The sequence below is a fragment of the Chamaea fasciata genome, unplaced genomic scaffold, assembly GCF_029207755.1.
Source record: "Chamaea fasciata isolate MVZ Bird 193981 ecotype frontalis unplaced genomic scaffold, bChaFas1.0.hap1 SCAF_8, whole genome shotgun sequence".
Taxonomy (NCBI): domain Eukaryota; kingdom Metazoa; phylum Chordata; class Aves; order Passeriformes; family Sylviidae; genus Chamaea; species Chamaea fasciata.
In genome coordinates this window covers 13,142,752-13,158,825 of record NW_027094093.1, presented here as the reverse complement: position 1 = coordinate 13,158,825, position 16,074 = coordinate 13,142,752, and the positions used below count along the sequence as shown (strand labels likewise).

Sequence of the window (16,074 nt, the reverse complement as noted above, 5' to 3'; positions counted from 1 at the left end):
GATTTACTGCATTGGTCCAACGTGTTATTTTCTACCTTGCAAGAACAACCTTGCTTCTAGGAATCTGCCTGCATGATAAGATCGTGAATTAAATGTGCAGTTATTGTAAGAGACCACACATTTTACAGTAAAATTGAGAAAACTGATTACAGCAATCCCTCTGGAAACAAGAATAATCACATGATAAGACAGTGCTAATGGGAATTTATCATCTCTCATCACGTGTGAGGCTTAGAACAAAGCAGCAACGTGTGTGAACTGCATAGCTATTAATGCCAATGAACACCAGCCGAAAAGCTGCTGGAGACTATGAAGAAATGAGAGGAGGGAATCTGAACAGCCAGCCTAAGCCAATTCAGTATGCCTCAACCAGCTTACACACAGACATATATATAACACTTGTAAATGTTACCCAAAATAACAGCCTGACATCTATCCATACATCCTAGTCCCTCTCTACCTACACTATCTAATTCAAATTCCATGTCATTCTTTTATTTGTTTCCACAATATTTTAGCACTGGAGAAGTCCAAGATCATGAGTATCTGAAGGGTATGTGCCTCTGTGTGCCTACACGTCTACATCTACACACACTGCCTCATGCACTGAGTATTCCTAAACTGTATTTAAGATCTGAAACACATTTCTCTTTCTCCCATACAAAAGGCACCAAAAATCTACCCACGCTATTTTCTATTTGAAGAAAATAACACTTGACTGAACTTTACATTTTTAAAGTTATCTTGGGGAAGTGAGTGCCAAAAACCCAGTGACATGCGCATAGCTTTAACAAAAATGATACATCTACATCCCTTAGGTATCCTAAAATTACTCTGCATCAAGCCCCATAACACATATGAAACTCCAACAGGTATTTAATGGTAGATGGTGAACTTCTCTGTTCTATTGAATAATGGGTACATTTCCTGGCCTACCATATTTTCCACTGCCCTGTTTCATAGACAGAAGCTTGGACATTCAGAAGCGTTTTTTTTTTTTTCTTTTCTAAATGAGAATAAAAGGAGATGGTTACGGGTAGGTGGCAGGAGGACAAGATGAGAGAAGCATCCTACACAAGTACCTGTATGAGTCCTCTGGTGAGCCTTTAAGTGGGAGCTCTTTGTATAAACTTTCCGGCACCCATTAAATTGACAGCGATGAACCCTCTTCTTGTTTTCTGGGGATGCTTCTGGCCCTGTACCTCCTTGCTCACTGTCACTTTGCCCATTTTTTATTGTCCCCGCAGTCGCTGTTGCTACACCCACTTTCACAGAGCTGAGTGAAGTTTTCTTGGCTACCAGTTTCAACGTCACTGTGCCATCCACTGCTGTGAGAGTCTGTGGGGTTTTTACAAGGTGGCGGCTGAGCTCCGGAGAGGAAGGGGGGGTTAATGAGGTCACTGCATTGAGCTGAGCCTGGTTGACAGCTGTGTAGCCCTCTGTGGACGAGCTGGTGGACTGCGAGCTGAGGCACGTCTCAGACAGCAGTTTGTCACGGGACAGGATAATGTCCATGTTGGAGCTTTTGTCACATGTACTCGTCTCCACTGGTAAAAGGATGGGGTCCAGCCGTCGTATATTGTCCTCTGCATCTGGGGCTGAGGAGGCATGAAGGAAGCAGTCCAAATCCTCACCAAAGGTCTCAGAGATCTTCCGTGGTTCAGTCTGAAGGTATCGCTCCAACTCCAGGCATGTCTGCAGAAGGGAAAGGGGGAGGGGAGGGAGAGAAACCGCAGTTAGAGCAAGATTACAGCATAGCTGCCACCGAGGGCAGGAGAACATGGTCCAGAGGCATTTCAACACAGCACTCATCAACATCAACATCTTCTTATGAGATGGTCACACATTGGAAGACATGAAGACTTGGCACTTGTTTGAGGCTGCTCAAAGATAGTCTGGGAATACCCACATATGGTAGCAGGTCTTATACTAGAAGTGAAGATACAACAACCAGAAAGCATCCACTACACTTTCATTAAAGTCTGTTCATTGTTCCAGGGGTACCAGGGCCTTCCCAACTTTAAGTATAATCTGCCCAACAGCCACTTCCATACGAAACTATCCCAACAGACTCATCATTTGGCCACATACAAACAAAAAGTCACCTCTCCAAATAACTGCTTCCTCTTCCTTCACAAACATTAACTTTCTCTCCAAATTTAACTCAGTGTAGTTGGCTGGGGCCCAATCATCCTTAAACAGCAAAATTCTGAAGCGTGGCATTTAAGATAGGAGGCAGAAAAGCTTCCAGTGAGACCACAGCTTGTGTAAAGGGCCTGAAAGAAGGAAAGGTGACAGAAATAAAAGGATCTATTGTCAGTTTTAGAGGGAGTTTTGGCACATCTAGTCAAATGGAGCTTCCTGTGTACAGGACACCAGACTTGCACACAAACACACGCACCCCTTTATTAAAAAGTAGGTGAAGTTGCAGTCCAAGAGGCTGCCATATAAAAATGTGCTCCTGCACCTCCACAGCAGTTGATCACCAGCACAAGAATGGGACGAGCCTCCTACGTGAATGTGCCTTATTATCAGGTGCCCTGAGCTTGCCCCAATAAAGCCTTCAGCCACCAAAGCATTGCCCCAGTGTCCTCCATAAACAATTTTTATTGTTTATAAAGAACCATTTGCTGTAGTTTCAGGAGCTTTTAATGGAGTTTATTAGCAATGTTTTTCATCTCTTGCAGCTTGAAAGGATAGCTAGTTTAATAACACCACTGTGATTTCACAGGGCTTGGAGAAAGAGACATTCTAACTAATACATTTTAGAAACCTCTGAAAACTACTCCTCAGAGAACACTTCTACCAATATCAAGAAAGGGGTTTTAGTCAAAAAATATTAATCTATGGGAGGTGGTGACCCAACTACCTCTCAATCTGGAGAGTCCAGCATCTGATCAAAAAATAAAAGCTTCGTATGACCAGAGGAGAGACAGAGACTTCTGCCTTCTGAGTACAAAGGTCGCATCAACAGGAATGTAAGGAGGCCTCACTCATGGCTCTCTAGGAACTGCCAGGTAATTTGAGATTATTACTTTCAAAGCTCCCAGGAAGCAGTACTGTTGGTTGCAGATACAATGTGGTGGGATGACTTTCAAGTTCACAACAAAATCTGCCACACTGTTGTTTCTTTTTTAAATAATAGATGATTATAGATCTGAGCTGCAGCGATGGAAAAAAAGCAACAGAACAGAATATATATGCAGGTGAGACATGCATACTTCAGCATGTGTGTTATATTCAGAGGTATGAGACTGTCTGTACCCAGGCCTGGGGGTGGGACACTTACCAATTGTACTTGCCTTTAGCAACCTTTCAATTTTCTTTAGAAGGTGCATTTCTGGGACTATGAGAAACAGCTTTAGCTGAGAATCTGGTCTCTCCCCAGATAAATCCTAATGGGTTTTGGGAGAAGCTTTCCAACATGCCACACAGTCTTTCAGTAATAACCCCCACCACCAGGAGAGGCAATACTTTTTGAGTTCTCCATATCATGTAATTTGGGCTATCTGGTCCACTTAGCCTTCATCCAATGGGGCAGAAACAGGTTTAGGGGCCCAATAAATAAAAGGGCTTCCAAAGGAAAGAGCAAGCATAATCACAAATTAGGGGTGGAAAGGGGGAGGGCAGCAGCAGGGAGGAGAGACAAGGACTCAAGGCCATTAAATCTGATGACAGTGACATGAAATTTCAATTTCTGTGGCATCAGAAAGCTGCATGCCAGCTCTGGGCTGCCCATGGAGGGGAGGCGAGCAGGAGGTGCTGCTCCTTTAAGGCATCACTACCCCATGACAACAATAGTGGGCCTGACAGTTTTTCCAGCTTCACCATTAATTTTCCATAAAGAGCAGTTTCTCGATGAGCCCTTTTCAGGCAAAGCCTGATGCTTCACAAACCTGTAATTATTCCTGGCTCCCCCCTCCCGCAGCCACTGCACCTGTGCCATTTCAAGACACCAGCTGGTCATGTCTTGCCTTCTGCCTCTGAAATCCAAAACCAGTGGATCAAGCCCATCTCCCCATAGAAGGGGGGAGAAAAACAACTCAAAGAAACAATGTAATGCAGTCCCTCCCACCCACCCACCCCCCTCAGCCTCTCCACCAAGTCAATAGCAGGGAAGAACCTAGCAACGCTGAGCCAGAAAAGCCCTGCACCTAATCTGCATGGCAGACAAAGCCTGCCGAGGGGTTATGGCCACAGCCCTTCCCTCACCTCCCGCCAGGGCCCTACCTACTGCTGCACTTTTTTTTGGTGGCAGAAACAAAGCATCTTTCCCCATATGCACTTCCCAGGCTTATGCCAAATACCTTATGCGACCTTCTCTCCTTGTGGTCCAAATGTCCCAGGGAGTGCTGAGGAAGGGTTTCGAAACCAGCCTGTTTTCTTTACTCCTTGCCCTGGCATGACAATTTTTAGGCCAGGTAAACCCACCACCTTGTCTTGAGCTCTGACCTGGAGAAACAAGTCAGGCTGAGAACACCAAGATCTCCACTCCAGGCTGGTGGACCACCAGGAGGGGCAGGAAAATTCTTTGGTCTCCATTCCCACAAAGCTATTTGCCACTGAGCACATCAAAAACTACTGGAGTTTTTTGTTTTGTTGTTTTGGGTTGTTTTTTGGTTTTTTTGTGGGAGGAGCAGGATATTGACCACTATCTACAGAGATACAAACCCAAACTGCTGAATTCAGCTGATGGTGAATCCCTATAGATCTCTTACTTCCACCACCAGCCTGGTAGGAAAAAAAAAAATGAAGATTATCTCAGACAGGAGTGAGCTGCTCTTATCATGCCCTTAGCAAAGTTCTGCTGGACGTCCAGCTTCTCCTCACCACTCGTGCAAGAGATGGAGCTTTGTGTAACAAATGGAGTACCTAACACGCGACACAAAGTCCCGCAACCCCTTAGTTGCTACATTGCAGGCACCATGGTGGGTATTAAACTTTCTTATCCAGTGCCTGTACTAAACACAGCAATAAAGACTTTAAAAATTGTAAAGGGAAGAAGAAGATGGCTCCCTTCAGGAACAAAAGAAGAAGATCCATAAGACTGCTGCTGGCTGTCAAGCCAGTTCCACTGGCTAAGGATAAAAAAGTGTGATCCATTAATTCAACCGATCTGCCCTGATTAATGAGGGTCATTCTCCCTGCACATTGCTCGTCAATTTAACCAGTTAAAAGAAATGACGATTCATGGCCGACAAGTAATAGGATGTGGCTTTGTGAGACCCCATATACTTGAAGCAAGCCAGATAGAAAAGGACAACAGTCTTGCATGTGGACAATCCTGTCAAGGCAACCTTCTGATTTTTCAGTTTCAGGTAAAATTGCAAAGTCTCACTTCCCCAGCAGAGGAACATTTCCATCACCTGCAAGAAATTCTATGTGTTCCAGTAACTCAAAACATCTCTTTGCTCCCCATATTACACTATCATCCAGGTCCTCTGGGGCACATGTAGTGACCCAATACATGTGAACTGCACACCGTGACACCTCCATGTGCAGTATCAGATCCTTCAGACAGTACAAGACAGCCACTGTAGAGCTGTCCTATGCCTGGTAAGGACCTACTTCTTGTTAGTCCTTTCAGAGTTTGCAGTAGCACTGGTCCAGGAAAATTCAGTGTTCAGTACGTTTATCAATTGAGAAAGGTATGATCTCTAATCTAGTTGGATTCTTACCTCTAAAGCTCATTTACTGAAAGTAAAGATTATTTATGAAACACATTGAGTATGCTCACCACTATGAAATACAACAGAAGAGAAATCCAGGGTGTGTCTCTACAGCGGAGATGTGATACGTGTACTATTTTCAGCAGAGCTTAGTACTCACCTAACTCTACAGCCAGCAGAAATCAAGATAGTTTTGCCACTAACTGCAACAACAAGACAAACCTCAGACTCTGCAACACCTCCCAGACTTGCAGATACTTGAATTGGTTCAGTCTGTATTTTGAGGTGTCTATCAGCTATCCAGGTTACAGTTGACCCAGAACATTCAAAATCCAGACATGAAGGAGCTGGAGTTACCACTCATGATGCTGATGTTTGGCTTCATCTCTCTCCCCCAGAGAGGAACCAGGAGGAAGGTTCTAGCTGCGACCACCACCATCATCAATGTGCCAAGCCTCAAGGCAGTGTATCTCCCCTCTAGAGAATGATAAGAGAAAGACATGCCCAAAGCCCCGGAGCCTTTGCACGGACACAAGTTTGGTATCTAGGCTCGTGTCCAGACAGCACTGGAAAACCTAATTCCATCTGATGAACCAAAATATAACCCTAGTTCTCAGGGTATAAATCTAAATTTGCTTCAATGAAATGCAAAGAACTAGTCTTGGCTGACAGCCATGATATGTATTGGAATTTCACGCATACATGCAGACTTTTGAAAAATAGCAGGTCACTTGAGAAGTACCTGCCCATGTTGTGAAGTCTTTAAAGCACTCAAACTTCTCTAGCTTTGCACAGGTAAACACAGGTCAATATGGCAACAGTAACATTCTGTCAAGGGTTAAAAAAATGCCCAAACACTTAAAATAATTTGAGGACAGAACATCAGGGAAGGCACTTTATCAATATGTTCACTGGCTTCCTCTGTTTTATTGATGCTGAAGTATTTTATAATATCTTGATTCTGAATTTTTCTAGCAGATCATCAGAAGTTCTTACGTGGAAGTGCCAGTTACTTCTAAGTGGCATTTTACTGCAGATATAATTGGACATCAAGCACTGAACTTGGAAGTTATCCAAAACCTAATTAGAAAGCTGGATACTTAGATCAGGCCGTGACAGAAAATGAAAATGTTGAAAGTGGCTGACAAGCAGGTCTGATCTACCAAGTCTGTTTACAGTACTTGAAAGGATTCTCTTTGTAATTTACACAAGCAAAGCAGAATTACACATACAATAGTGAAGGTCAAATTTCAACTTCCATCATGACCCCATTGCTTTCCACTGGCATGTGAAAAACGGGCCTCATCTCTAAAAAAAACATAGAAAACCTCAAGACTGCATTGGAGGAGAAACTGTCTTCAACTGAAGACAACCCAAAACAGTAACAGTAAGGTCAGTACCATCGCCATTCACGCACGCTCAGAGCAAACAGTGGCACCAGGCCCAGTGCCCAGTATCAGTGTTTCATTGTGCAGCAAAACAGCAAAAGCCCTGAGCAACACTGACACTTGCATTGCTGACACCACAAGCAGAACTGAACTGGATATTGTGGGACAGCCCTGAAGTTAAGAGGAGTAAGAGATTCAAAACTTACCTGCCTCCTCTGAAATGCCACGCTATTTTTTATCCTTAACCCTACAACTAGATTTGAACAATGGATCTTCTTCCCACTGCCAAAAGCCTTCATTACTTCCTGAACAACAACAACAAAGCCCAATACTCTTGCCCATCTATTCCAAGACTGTCATCTGTTCCCACGCAGCTGCCAAAACCTCCAGCTTTTCCTCTTGGCAACTTTTACTGGGCAGTTGCTAGTCATGAAAAAGCTGCAGCACATCAGAAGCTTAACATTTGGGACAGAATAAAATAAACAGAGTTTTAGAATTAAAATAAGTAGTTTTGCAAAATACACTTGGGAAAAATGGGAAACTGCAGCCTGAAATGAATGTACATAAGAAAAAGTTTCAGTTGATAGCAAATAATTTCCAGTGCAAAGGTTTTAAGACAAAACTAGTCAGGTGCCAGCACATCTTGCCTATGTGTTATATAGTTAATTGAAAAAAAAAGAGCTAAAACCACTTTTCAGGTACAACCATAAGATACTTTTTGACAGCCGACTTGCAGTAAATATTTGCATGCATGTTCCTAATCCCTTGTATATATGAAGGAAATCAACTTAACTGGATGCTCAATAAACAGGCTTTTGCCAAGTGCAAAAAGCAGGCACAGGCACAGCCAGCAAAGAAAGATCGTATGATATGTAAAGACTTGTTTTCCTGTGGTAACTTCACCATATGCCTGAGGCATCAGGCCAGTCCTCCCTAACACCATCCAAATGGGCCATAGTGGCCACCAGTCTGAAATGGACAGGTCTATTAATTCTTGACTCCCCCACACAGGACTAAAGTCTCTGTTCGCTGATTTCTTCAACACAATAATGGCCTGTGCCCGTTTTCCCCCTTGGTCTCAGACCAAAGAATGAACCGTTAAGGAAGTGTATTTAGCCAAATCAGCCCATTCACTGTTATTCATGCACAACAGCACTCTCAATAAACTCTCCCACCATGACTCAGATGGCTTCCTCCCTGGATCTTCTCCTCTTATACTTCTTCAGAGTGTTAGAAATGCTAAAATCAGAAGCTTCAACTGCATTCAGCAAAGATAATTTTAAAGTAAAAATGTGGATATAAAGGACAGAATCACTATTTTCATATAAACATGATTCATTTTCCTGTCGCTCTGGAGCATGATGTCAGCAGGATTATCAAAGATTTTAATCAGATTCTAAAGATCAAAAGATCAAAATCAACTTTACCATAAATTACCAATTTTCACCAGCAGAAATGGGTGGTAACAAATGTCTCAAATAGAAAAAAAAAGTCTGAACCCATAACTCTAACCAAGGAGTCAAAATCAGGCTTTGTTCTCTAACTTGGTTTTAATGAAATACATCTTTATCTAACAAATATTGTTTTGAACAGACAAGGCAATATTTTTCACTAAAAATCTGTGGTATTTGGGCCTTAAGCATAGAGAATGTCAGTGCACTGGTTATGAGATACTGAACAAAGGACTGCAGCTAAGCGTGGCTGAATTTGATAGGCATCTAGATAGGGAAAAAAAAAGGATGAAAGAAATCTGCAAACACTGAACCAGGGCTTTGGAGGGCTTTTGTTGTTTTTTCTAACCATTTAATAAAGGCAAAAAAAATCTACGACCAGTCACAACAACAAAAAATAGCATCAATGTCAGCAAAAGATTAAGGATAGCCAAATCAAGAATTCAGAAGTGCAAGCAAGTGCATTGTGCTAGTATCAAAATATGATAAAAGCCATGTGTTCTTGTACACCACCACATACCCTGCATGCTGCCATACAGTCAGGACAGCAAGTAGCCATACAATGACCATTTGAAAAACTATATATAAAGTAAGAGTGTTTCAAAATGTTTCTGAAGAGAGCATTTATTTATATAACAACCTTGGATGGCTTTGAGTGAGCTGGTTAGTGGCCCTCACTGCAAACTTTTCTCCAAAGTTCATCAAGCCTGTATTTAACCTGTTGTCGTCCAGTTTGGAAGGAGCTCTGGTTTAGCATTATAAACAGCAAAAAAGCACAATTAGCTCCTTGAATTGTCAGTCCTAGCTCCCACTGAAATCAAAGGATCAGGTTCAAAGCATGCCCCAGAGTGTGGTAAACTTCTCACAGGAAATGGATACGCAAGAGCAAATGCTGACGACTGTGGAATGTACAAAGCAGAGCAATATTTTAGGTCTCAATCCTCAATTAAGATTCATCCCTAGAAAGTATTGCAGGGGTGTTACACAGCAGAATTGGATTCCTTATAATTACTCTGGTTAGGTTCATGAATGAAAAAATGTATTCTTTAGAGACCTTTTATTAACACCCAGAGATATCTTAACATTTCTTTCTCAACAGCTGACACAAACATATACAGCAGTTGCGTTCGCGCACTCTCAGGCAACAGCATATTCATAAGCACAGCCTGGCACAATTAGCTTATTAAACCAAACCTGGAGAAGAGATGTGATCAATACACTCAATATACGGAATGTTTCGTAAGAGTCCTGGGTTGTGAGTCATCTCGTCTGCTCTGACCTAAAAATATATTAAACGAGAGGATGCGTAACACTGAATTCCTAACCCAAAACGTGCAATTCCTCACACTGACTTTGCGTGATCAACATTTTTGTGCTGGGACTACCCTGTACATGACGCCCATTCATTATCACATCTCAGGGCTCAAAAAATCTTTTGTATGTTCCCTTTTGTATTATTTTTGGCTGTGGGGAGGAAGAGGTGGGGACCTGTCTGGGAAACAGGAAGCAGGAGGGGAATGCATTGTAGAATAAGGGCAAAACAAAAAAGAATAAAAGAGCATTTATACCATTTCTAAACGATAATAAACATATAGACCAAAGCCTGCCTTCAGCCATGTGGGGAGCAGTGGGCTATTTGGCTGAAGTTTAGACTTTATTGGGAGCAACTGTCCAAGTGCATTCACAAAAAGCCATTTGCTGCTTTATTCTTTGATTTATTTTTAATCATTTGGGCAATTTGTTATCTTACAAGAGCAAGAAGATGCGTGTGCTACTGTGATAAATGCGCCAATCTGGGCAAGGAAAAGAGAAGACAACAGACTTGAGTTTTGCTATTGCACTAAGAAAAAAAAAATTCAAACTAGAAACAAAATGATGGGAAGCACAACCGGATTCTCAGTTGGGGTAAATCAGCACAGAGCAGCCCTGATTTCATGGTTCCTGTTTACATCAGCTGGGGACCTTGCCAACACTCAAAATCCATGAAATGCTGCTCTTGATTAGCACCACTTAACTCTGTGGCTTACATTAAACAGAATTTGACATGTTTTGTGATGGCTGGAGATGGTTATTTTCTATTACAAATCTTGTCTACTTTATTAGGGACAGTGTGACCTAAACGGAAAAAGAGGAAGAATTTAAAAATAACAACTCTCAGACATCCTGATGCTTGGATTTGTTTATTTTCTTTATCTCTCTTTTTTCAAAGTTTGGGTCATCTGTATGAGGTATTCACAAACTGGTTTCTGCCACTTCTTGGCCAGAGTTTTCATCATCCGTGCACAGAAACAACAGCCTCCATGCTTGAATGTCCCATTGCAGGTAAATGTGCAAAACACTTTAAAGCCAGGTGCCTTCCAAAGGATGCTACATTACAGTCTAAGAAGTTTCGTCATTGCTTTCTACTTCTACACTGTTCTGCCAAGGCCCTTGTTCCAAAACCCTTAGCCACCAGGGATTTTGATCAGCCTCAAAATCTCATAGGCAGTGGACTCAGGCTGTCACACACCCTGATAAAAGCAGCATGGTCCTCTTTAACAGCAATCTGTGAGAGCACATTGGTTAAGAGCCTGCCAGTATTGGCTCAAATGCTCAGCAGCAACCCAGGCAGCCGCTCACCAGCATCTCAGATCTGTATCCCCAAAATGCATTAGATCAAAAGAAAAGAAGAGGGGATCTGGCACAGCCTTTAGTGAATATCATTAGCAGCACAAGGTGAACTGTGTGAACTGGACGAGGCACTGCTCACCCCCTGTGAAAGGATCACAGATCAGCCTCATGTCAGCTCCCAGCAGGCCGTACAGTCCTGGCTGCACATGGCACGGGGAGGTTGGGTTTGGAGAGATCCCGTTAAAGAGCCCTGCCATTTGTTGACTTGAGGACGCTCAGCAGGTCAGACCCCAGCTGCTCAGAGTCAGCACACCTCCATGTGCCAATTGACACAACCACAGCTCACACACTGGCTTGCTTTCTTCAGTCTGTTGACTGTGGACACCCACCCAGTTGTTATGATTTTAATATGCTGCAATATGAAAGTGCTATTTCAGGACAAAGTTATTAATAGCAAAGCAGCCAGAAAACAGTCTAGAAGGAATGCAATGTTTTGGCATTCCTGGAAGACAGGATGACTTCTCAGCATCCAAGAAACCACCAGGGTTAATTCAAGATGTTTCTATGCACAAGCCTGTCTTTTGTCACTATATGATAAGCCATCATGACATAATTTCATAGGACCTGCACACTGCAGCAGTCCACAGAGACTACAATGTAGAAAGGCCCAAAAGGTGGTACTTTGTTACTCTAAGTAGGCTGGTGAAAAGCAGAGGTGGGGTGCTGTGACATAGCATCAGTAGGAACAAGTTAGAAGCTCTACTCTTCCTGAAGGACAAGGATGGGACAGAAACTATTAAAGCCCTTCTCAGAAATCTGTCTGCCTCCAGGACCTCAGAGAGGCTCTAATTTTCAACCTCTCTTTCCCTGTCAGCACTCTCTCCTTCCCTTGTTTATTCGCACTGCATTTCCTCAGCAACATTCTTGGGCAGGAGCTGCATAGTCAAGGCAAGTCACTGTCCCTTCTCAGGTTCTCTTTTAAACCTTCTGCTTCTCCTAGCACTGTATCCTTGGAATGTATTGGAGAATACTGTGGAAAACACCATACCCTGACTCATTTGTGTTGGCACCTTTTCCCCTAAAATTAATTGGGAGGGTTCTCAAATTAATTCCAGGTGCATCACTGAGCACAACACTCAGTACCACCTTGCAGAGATGATACCACAGAAAGGCATCTCTCCACTGGCAAGGCTCTTGGCATCCCCTCTGCATGCACCTACTCTGCTGAGAGGCTCTCTGTGAGGCTTTTAGCTTTCCAGCCGAATCCTTAAGTATCCTCCTTGACCAAACCAAATGAAACTCATCTTTCCCTAGGAGGAAAAGGCCCAAATGATGATGCCATGGAATTGGAAGATGGCGTGTTCACAGCACTACAGCATTACCCACTAAACCACCATAGAGAGCTACAGCTCACTACTGAAAATGCATTGCAGGAAACTGCAGTCCCCCACCACACTCCAAAAAGGAAACAAACAAAACCCACTTACCAACAAGGAAAAGAGGAAACATACTGTAGCCATTATAAGCCCAGCAGTAGACATTGTTATCTGGCATATTTCCAACTCAGACATTGCAAGTTCAAGGGACTCCACAAAAAATGTAGCTAGTTTACATTAAGTGTCCTATTTTCCCCAGTTTCCCTTTTCCAGTCTACCCAAGTCCATACAGCATCTCCCAAGATAAGCCTGCCTTTGTGGGTTGGCTTCATATCACTCCTTCCCTCTATTGTCTTTCTGAGATGTGATGGAAGTCTCCAATGTCACGGCTTGGAAGACTACAGTCAGCTTCCTTGGCATGGTCAGCAGGAAGAGGATGGGCGGGAACTGAGGAAGGACAGCCTCTCCAGCTGCAGAAGAGGGATCCTCTCATGGTCCAGCCAATCCTTCCTGGCATTTTGTTTATCATTAACACTGTTTAACTAAAGCTGTTTTTAATAGCCCTCAAAGGTGGAGTCTGCAGCCAGCTTGTGTCATCCTAAACACTGCAGACCTCTGTCACCGTGCTCTGGTACAATCCCTGCAATTGCAAACATAAACATTATGTTCCTCCAAGTACAAATTACAGCTTTCAGGAACTGCAATTTTATTTTGGTAATAAACATACAAAGGTAGGCTTTATGGCGGGAGAGTAGCCACATGTGAGACCACAGGCTGAGTCGTTGCTTTGCAGGAATATTCCTGGGAGTACTCTGCTGCTTCACCTCCAGCCAGCTCTGCTTCCCAAGTGCCTAGCTTCCCAAGTTGCACTTCCCAAGCAGCTGCATATCAGAGCTCAAGGGAAAGCCCAAATGCCTTGTGGTGGCCTTGGCTGCTGGAGGGATCTGCATCAGATCCTGCAGTCCAGGAACAGAGACTCAGAGAGAGACAGAAACACACTCAAACTGTGTTTCTTTAGCTATAGCTAGCACTACTAACAGCCTATGCATTCAGGATCATTTTCCAGGCACAACTTGTGACCTGGTTGTCACTCTGAGCCCCTGCAGGATACATCACAGCAATTCTGAACACGTGGGCTCTGCTCAGAACACCTTGGAGGTGCTCTGACCATCAGCACAACAAGCTTCAAGGGATTTCCTCAGTTTCAAGTGTCTCTAACCCTTCGCTGCTCTGCAGATGCCCCATCACTACCCAGCACCAAGCTCCCGACACCTGTCAAAGAAACATGATATCAAATTGCTCCTCCAAGCCCCTGAGTACCCCTAGGCATTTCAGTCCTCCTGTCAAGCCTGCTAATGCTTGCTAATACTGCCACAAGTAATGATGCATTCCTGGAAGCAAAAACTGCATTAAAAATCCTCTTTACATGTGAGCTAAGAGCTTTCTTTGCCTCATACCATTTTTACTCATAAATATAATATCAAGGTGATCGTGTTCTTCTCAGACTACTCAGAGTGTTCTGTAAGTAAAACCTGCAATTGGCAATTTATCAGATGGAAAAATAAAAGCCACATTCGGTTTCTCCCTACACTTAAAAATGACCACGTGCAGTCTCTGAAGCAGTCTGATCTCTTTAACAAGGTCATGAATATCAGCTGAGGGCACGAGAGGAGAAATAAAACCATCCTGCCTATGTTTTCCCTTCTGTGCTGCTTGCTTACTGAGGTTTTGCTCACTTTCTAAGCAAAGAGGAAGCCTCTCCTGTTCCCCGTGTTTATCCACATTCCAGCAACCAGTGTCTGCTCCTCCAGGTGCTCTCCAAGGGCAAACAAACAACAAGATCTTGCCACAATGCAATTTTGAACTTGAGCCACATCCAGCTGTGAGTGGGAGTGAGATGGGAGCCCTGTGAGAAGCAGTGATAGAGGCAGTGGATGATGGGACACCATGAAATCTTTTGAAAATGTTGCTCCTCCAAGTTTAGACAACAAGTATAGCACACCCTTTGCCTAGTGAAAGGCCTGGAAAATGCACTTTAGGAGGCACAGCCTTAGGAGTCAGAATAAATCCTCTCAGATGTCCCTGGTGACAAAGAAACCCAATTTGATCAATACAGCAGCATTATTAACACTGCACTGCCTTACATGAGGATAGTCATATGTTCTTGCCTCTGCTGAGAGTGGGGGAAGGGGTGCAAACTCCTACAACAATTCACAGGGGAAACGTCTCTCTCAAAATCATTAAGCCTGCACAAAGAATCTCTTACACATTTTCATGAAAGCTGCTTTTTTGGGAGCTGCTTTTTTTGCTTTTCTGCTTCACTAGTATTGATCAAGCTTGGGTGGAATCCTAGAAATAGTATGGGCTTTATGGTTTTCTCAAAAATAAATTTTGTTTTTAACAACTTACGATCTCTATCTTCAGGCTTTTGTTTCTGCAGCCATGAATACCCTCCATTGTGGAGGCTGGGTATAGACACATAAATGTAGGTGGTTAACAACAGAAGGTAGGACTTAATGGTTAGCAAAAATTTTTAAATTATTACGAGAATTAGCAATTAAGTGCATTTAGATTCAAGCAGAAATATTAGTAGCAAAAAGGCATATCTCTATACATATAAATACACATATATATATTGCTGCTGCTCCTGAGCCCCTGCCAGAGTCATGGTCTTTCCGCATTTGGCTCTTGACAAACACATTTACAGACAGCGCTGGAAACTTGGGAATGGCAAGAGAACGGGAAGGCGAAGAAAAACAGTCCTAGCCTATCACCTGCTTAACCGCAGCAAACAAATCTGAGAATTTGGTAAAAACTAGGTCCTCTGTGTGCCTGGTGACAAGTTTGCAGAAAGCTACAGAGGTACCACCCCTATATGCCAGGTGACTCAGACTGGGAGAAAAGGTATCAGAGAAGCTAAAGGCTAAATGGTAGTAATGGCATGGGAGGAAGAACTAACTAACAATAAACAAAAGACCAGCAAATAAACTGGTATTTTAAACCACTAAAAAGACTTTCTTACCCACAAAGAGAACTGTCACACACTGCTGGAAAAAACAAAAACAAAACCAAAAACAACCCACTACAGAAATGGTGCATCTGCACCAGCCACCTTTCTCCAGCACTCATCTGGGACAACACATTGTCAAAATTACAGACTCACTCCCTCTTAACTGGGAAGAAATCCTGTTGTTCTTTCCCTCTGCCACCTCTCCACCAAAAAACACTGAGACCATCAAATCCAAACCCTGTACCAAGAAGGTTAAAAATGCTAAGTTCAAGCACTCCACATTGTATCTGGTGTTTCTCACCAGAGAAGTGTGGTGCTGCTTCAGAGCTGCTGGCACAAAGTTCTCCCAGAAAGGGGTGCTGCAGAAGTGTCTAGACAGACTAAAATTAAAAAGAACAAATTATGTGACACTGCCCACTGTCTGCACAGCAGGGCCAGATTCTCAGAGGGAAGAGTAAATAGCTGGGGCCATAATCATAGCTAGTGGAGTCAACTTAATTTACACTGAGCAAGTATCTGGCCCAGAAAAATATTCCTGTAAACTTTGCAGCCAAAAATTCCTCTGCTAGG

The 16,074-nt window shown here is 43.2% G+C and overlaps 1 protein-coding gene across 3 annotated transcripts in view; it reads right to left on the bottom strand.

The window, feature by feature from the left end:
* The window catches only part of KLF7 (KLF transcription factor 7), a 64,082-nt gene that overhangs the window by 31,713 nt on the left and 16,295 nt on the right, over window positions 1-16,074 (bottom strand). For all 3 annotated transcript variants that reach the window (XM_066189719.1, XM_066189720.1, XM_066189721.1), the window contains exon 2: window positions 1,083-1,695. In XM_066189719.1, coding sequence (XP_066045816.1) covers window positions 1,083-1,695 — 613 coding nt within the window. The remainder of the gene's footprint in view (window positions 1-1,082; window positions 1,696-16,074) is intronic.